This window comes from Notothenia coriiceps, unplaced genomic scaffold (assembly GCF_000735185.1).
Source record: "Notothenia coriiceps isolate Sejong01 unplaced genomic scaffold, NC01 NC01_scaffold00003340, whole genome shotgun sequence".
Taxonomy (NCBI): domain Eukaryota; kingdom Metazoa; phylum Chordata; class Actinopteri; order Perciformes; family Nototheniidae; genus Notothenia; species Notothenia coriiceps.
The window spans coordinates 4,499-9,569 of record NW_011336041.1 but is presented as its reverse complement, the minus strand read 5'-3'; the positions used below and the strand labels follow the sequence as shown (position 1 = coordinate 9,569).

At 42.6% G+C, this 5,071-nt stretch overlaps 1 protein-coding gene across 4 annotated transcripts in view; it reads right to left on the bottom strand.

Annotated features, from left to right (window-relative positions):
- Positions 1-4,496, bottom strand: part of LOC104941387 (thrombospondin-2-like) — a 12,908-nt gene extending 8,412 nt beyond the window's left edge. The window contains exons 1-9 of one of the 4 annotated variants that reach the window (XM_010766480.1): positions 4,367-4,496; positions 3,980-4,189; positions 3,785-3,850; positions 3,522-3,658; positions 2,645-2,905; positions 1,773-1,866; positions 1,174-1,338; positions 711-887; positions 453-626 (exon numbers count right to left, since the gene is read on the bottom strand). In XM_010766480.1, coding sequence (XP_010764782.1) covers positions 453-626; positions 711-887; positions 1,174-1,338; positions 1,773-1,866; positions 2,645-2,905; positions 3,522-3,658; positions 3,785-3,850; positions 3,980-4,049 — 1,144 coding nt within the window. In that variant the 5' untranslated portion in view covers positions 4,050-4,189; positions 4,367-4,496. Of the gene's footprint in view, positions 1-452; positions 627-710; positions 888-1,173; positions 1,339-1,772; positions 1,867-2,644; positions 2,906-3,521; positions 3,659-3,784; positions 3,851-3,979; positions 4,276-4,366 lie in introns of those variants that run through there. The other 3 variants (XM_010766482.1, XM_010766479.1, XM_010766481.1) reach the window with 3 other exon arrangements.
- Between the last annotated feature and the right edge of the window lie 575 nt (positions 4,497-5,071).

Sequence of the window (5,071 nt, the reverse complement as noted above, 5' to 3'; positions counted from 1 at the left end):
ACCTCTGCTGCTAAACTACAGCGTCTCCAGCGGGTCGAGCGGTCTTGTGTGGACGGACACGTTTCTGGTGCCGATTGCGTGTGGACGGAAGACTTTTTTGATATCGAATTCGGTTTGTTTCGTTACCGTCTCCGTGTGGCTAGGTGAGATTGAGATTGTTTGTTTGTTTTTCACTAAAAAGGATGTTTACTAAAAAAAAGGTTGTGTCCTATCAGTGATACGATAACATACAGTAAATGTTTGTCTGCCATTTAAATAATACAAGTATATTTTGTGATTTCTGGTAGGCCTATAATAACGTGAATCACAAATGTAGGATAATCGGGACATGAAGTCTTCCTATCATCCTATGCCTCTCCATGGATGTGAGGCTTAGCCTGCCTATAAAATAGTAATCTTTTTAAGATTTACCTCGATCTCGCCTGAGGTATGTGGACAGGATTATAGTTTACCTATTGGACAGGGTTGTTTGTTACATGCTTCATAGTCCACAGCATCTCCAGCACAAGGCTTCCCCCCGTGCTGAGGGGCAGGGTTCAAACACCCCCGCTGGCGGCTCACAAGACCTCCACCACAGGACCCTGAGCACAGCGACCATTCATTCCAGCTTGTCCAGCCTCCAGCAACTAAACACAAACAAATCATTCACCTGTAAGGCATTCCCAGCACTTCAGTGTATTCTGTATGTGCCGGTGTGTAGGCCTACTCACTGGGGCAAAGTGTATTGTTGCAAGGTTTTGTATCCATGGAGCTGCCTGTGCACCCTTTGCTTCCCTTCTGTGGTGGAGGCTGGTTGCAGAGACGAACCCGTGTGATGTCGCCTTCTCCACACGTGGTTGTACACGCAGACCACGGAGACCAAAGGCTCCAGTTTCCGTCAGGCCGCGCTAGACATGATTCAAGCACATCACGATTGCGAAACATTTTGTTTTTTTAACAGCTTGGATGAGTCTCTGACTAGAATTCCACCCAGACCCCCACTACAGTCCCACAGTGCGTATTGCATTAACACAACAACATGTTTTCAATTATGATTAGAATCTCTCAAAATCAATTTATGTGAAGGTTCCATACGTTTTTGCTCTTTGGTGGAATTATTTCCTTATGACCGGCCAAACAATCACAGAAAAATACAGACATGTGACAAATCAGGCATGCAGAGTGATGACCTACCCTTGCGGTCACACTTCACGGGCATGCAGCTGCGGGTCTGGACTGACGGGCCGGCACAGGAAGGCATGATGCCGTTACAGGATCGGCCCCTCTGCTGCCCCCCATGTCCACAGGTCACTGAACAGTGGGTCCACTCAGACCACAGGGACCAGCCATTTTGATCATCTTTACATACACACACACACATTATGCACAATGTTATGAAATGTTATGATGTAGCAATATTTCTCCAAAAATGTTCATTTGTATATCAACTACTCAACTAATGTTACCTTGAACTCTTGAAGACTTTTCTCGCACGCCTTAAGGAATTGAAGTAAATGAGTGATTTGACAAAAGCAAAACTATATAGAGAATATCTGCTACACATGCATCGCTTAAACCATGTTTTTTATATTGGTTTGAATGTTATGATATAGTTTTGCTGTTTTTTTATGCTCCATCCAACGTTGAGGCATGCAATAATATTACGGTTTTTACAAGAATTCAAGCTAACAATGAGTGAGTAATTGATGAACAAGTGGTCATTTTGTGGGTTAAGTGTTTCTTTAACAAACATATTCCACCCTAAATCATAGTTTAACACAAACCAAACTCACTGAGACAGACAGGACAGCACTCTCCATCGATAAAGGTTGGATTAATGCAGGATAAAGAAGGGCAAAAAACCTGCTGACACGCCACCTTTCCATCCTACAAGGCAGGAAAGATACACCCATAATTCAGCGTTATTAAATATATTATCAGTCTCATAGTGTTAGCTCGAGCCAGATGTTTAGCTTAATGCCAGTCCTTGCAGAGGAATGGTATGCCATCATGACTCATAATAAATTGGTTGTCTCCCTCAATCCATCCTTGACAAAATTAATGATGTTGATAAAGAGAAACAGATTCAGAGAGGAAGATGAAGCAAGAATAAGAGAATAACAAAGGCAGCTCTGGAAATAAATAAAACCACATTGTGTACAAGTGAGACTTATAGTAAGTCTCCCTCCAACTGGTTAGTCAATTTAAAAGGACTTTTGGAAAATATGCTCATGGACTTTCTTGCCAAGAGTTAGATAAAAAGATTGATACCTCTCCTGTATGAGAATGGTATCAATTTTTCTCATTTGTATCAGAGCTGTAGGATTGTTGTTTTGTTTCAGGATGTTATGAATCAAAGTTGAAGATTGACATTGGCTTTCAAGTCCCAGCTTTTTGTAACAACGTCTTATTCAAGTCTTTAGAATCACGTCTCAGAAATGTGCCTTAGTTCTTAAGTTAATGCACAATATCCTCTTTATATGACACATAAACAAGAGCTTTACCCATAGATTATGATAGATTGATTAAAGGGTGTCATCCAATGATGCAATCATACTGGCCATATTTCACTTTATCAAAGAGAATATCTCTGCACTTTCCAAGGAAAAATCTCTGCTCATATTTTATAGATTGTAGACATAGAAGAGATTTGTTCGACACTGACCTGACAAGCACAGGAGGTGCAGCTGTCAACCTCCCAATCCTCCCCCTGCTCGTACACGCGTCCATCCTGCATACACCAGACCCCCCCGTCTCTGTCAAGATCATTGACATCATCACTGCCGCCACTGCTCCTGTTGTTGTTGATGCCGTTTTTGTTGTTGCTGGTCCTGTTGCCGTTGCTGCGGATGTTACTGCTAATGTTCCCCTTTCTGCTTTTGCTCAGCTCAGCCAAAGATATCCGCATCTCCTCATTTTCTTTTGACTGAGAATAAAATCAATACAAAAACCTATAGCTCACATTAAAATCATTACCAGAACTGTAGTTTTTAAAAGATTTGTTCCTGTGTTAGTACAAGGAAATCTGTGGGATTAGGCTAGAATGGCAGAGTTTATTAGTAGCCAACATTTTAACACTGATGGTATTCTTTTGCAGGTTTTTTCCCCCCAAAATGAAAATTACCAGGACATTTACCACAAACCACAGTGTTTCCTGCCAGAGAAAAATGACGTGGCTGCTTGCTCTATTTGCACTGGAAGAGGGGCTAATCCCTTTTGGCTTTGTCACACAAATTTCCCAGAAAACTCAACACCGTCAAATACAATTTCAAGTGCAGTGCTGGTAGACTTAAGCAATGTTCTTGGCGACTTTGTTGATTTCTTTAATATAATTACAAAAACTGAAAATGAATTCTACTGCAACTTTAGTTGTACTTTACAGATAGGAAATAAACTCACTTTAAAATAACTTTATTCTCTAAAAATGTCCATGTGAAATCCAACTTTATTGCTCAAGCCATATCAAAATAAACGTTGCATCAGAGAGTTAAACACAACAAACAACTGCCAACATGCAGAATCCATATATTTGTGTGTCTTACTACTCTGTCCAGGTCTTCCAGCAGGTTTCCGGTCACAATACGCAGGCCTTGGATCTCAGTGAGCAAGCCCACCAGCTCGTCACATGGATGACGACAGACTTCTGATGACACATTGTCGACCTTTGCACCACCCACTCCTGTGGAGTAGGCACAAGTGTGTCCGGTCAATGCTTGATTTTGTACTTGAGTCAATGATGGAATAAAAACAAGTGAGTAAACTGTATGTGTCTATATTGTAATGCATGTTGTACTATGTGAGGTACCTGCGCACACAGCTGCTGTATAGAAGAATATCAAAAGCCAGGGGAAACCTCTCAGTGGATTCATTCCTGTTCACATAAATCACATATACAGTCACCATGGAATATATATATACTGCTACACCGCTGCCCAATACAAGCAGCACTGCTGCCCAGGAGATACAAGAAGAAGTAGAAGAAGATAAAGAGGGAATTAACCTTGCATACCTGCGTACTCCTCGCTGTTCAGCCTTTCTCCACGATTAGAAATCACGGCTGGTAGGATCATCCCCGCTGCAGCTCCACAGGGGCTGTGATGGAATGTCTGTCTCCCCGTCTTCCTCCTAATTTCCTTGTGTCCTTCTTGCCAGACCCGGGCTTATCAGCACAGGTTCCTCAGTAGTGTGTAGTCCAAATGAAAAATTTAAGCTGTTGGAGAGAGTGAAATCTGAGTGAAGAACATGCAGACAGCTCGCTTAGTTCTGTAGCAAGTTCTAATGCGGTTATGTATTTGTTTGAGAGTGTGTGTGTGTGTGTGTGTGTGTGTGTGTGTGTGTGTGTGTGTGTGTGTGTGTGTGTGAGGCAGGAGCGGGAGCCATATATTACCTGTGTGTCTGGCGATGGACTGGCCTGCATATCTCCCAGCGAGGAACCCAGCTGGATGGGAGGAACTGTGTGGATGTGCGTGTGTGTGTTGACGTTTCAATGCAGGTTTCCCAGACCCATCATTTACACTCCTCACACTCCAAACTGAGACACACACGAAGACATGCACTCTCAGATTGATACACACACACACACATGAACAGACACTTATTGGCTGCCGGAGTTTTTCCAATATTTTGGGAGAGAGAAATCAAGCATCACTATAAATCACTGGTGAAAAATGAGAGGCTGGATGGGTGTGTGTGCGTGTGTGTTTGTTCTTGTGACTGATTCCTCTTGATGTCTGCAGATTGTGAGTTAAGATAAGCAAGCTGAGGGAATACTAAAACATCTACTCCCAGTGCGACCATCATCTTTCTTTCCTTTCTCTATCTCTCTTTTTCTTCCATCACTCCCCCCCCTCCCCTCTCTCTCTCTCTCTCTCTCTCTCTCTCTCTGTCTGTCCCTCTCACTCTCTCTTTTTGGTCTTTTCCCTGCTGATTCAAAAAGGCATCATCATCCTGAATCATATTTTCCATCTGTAGACTCTATTCCACTTGTGGAATAATGAATCTCACAGATGTGTGTGCATGCATGCGCACACACGCAAGCGCGTGCCCATACAAACACACAACTTCTCTGAATCCAAATAACTAGAAACATCAC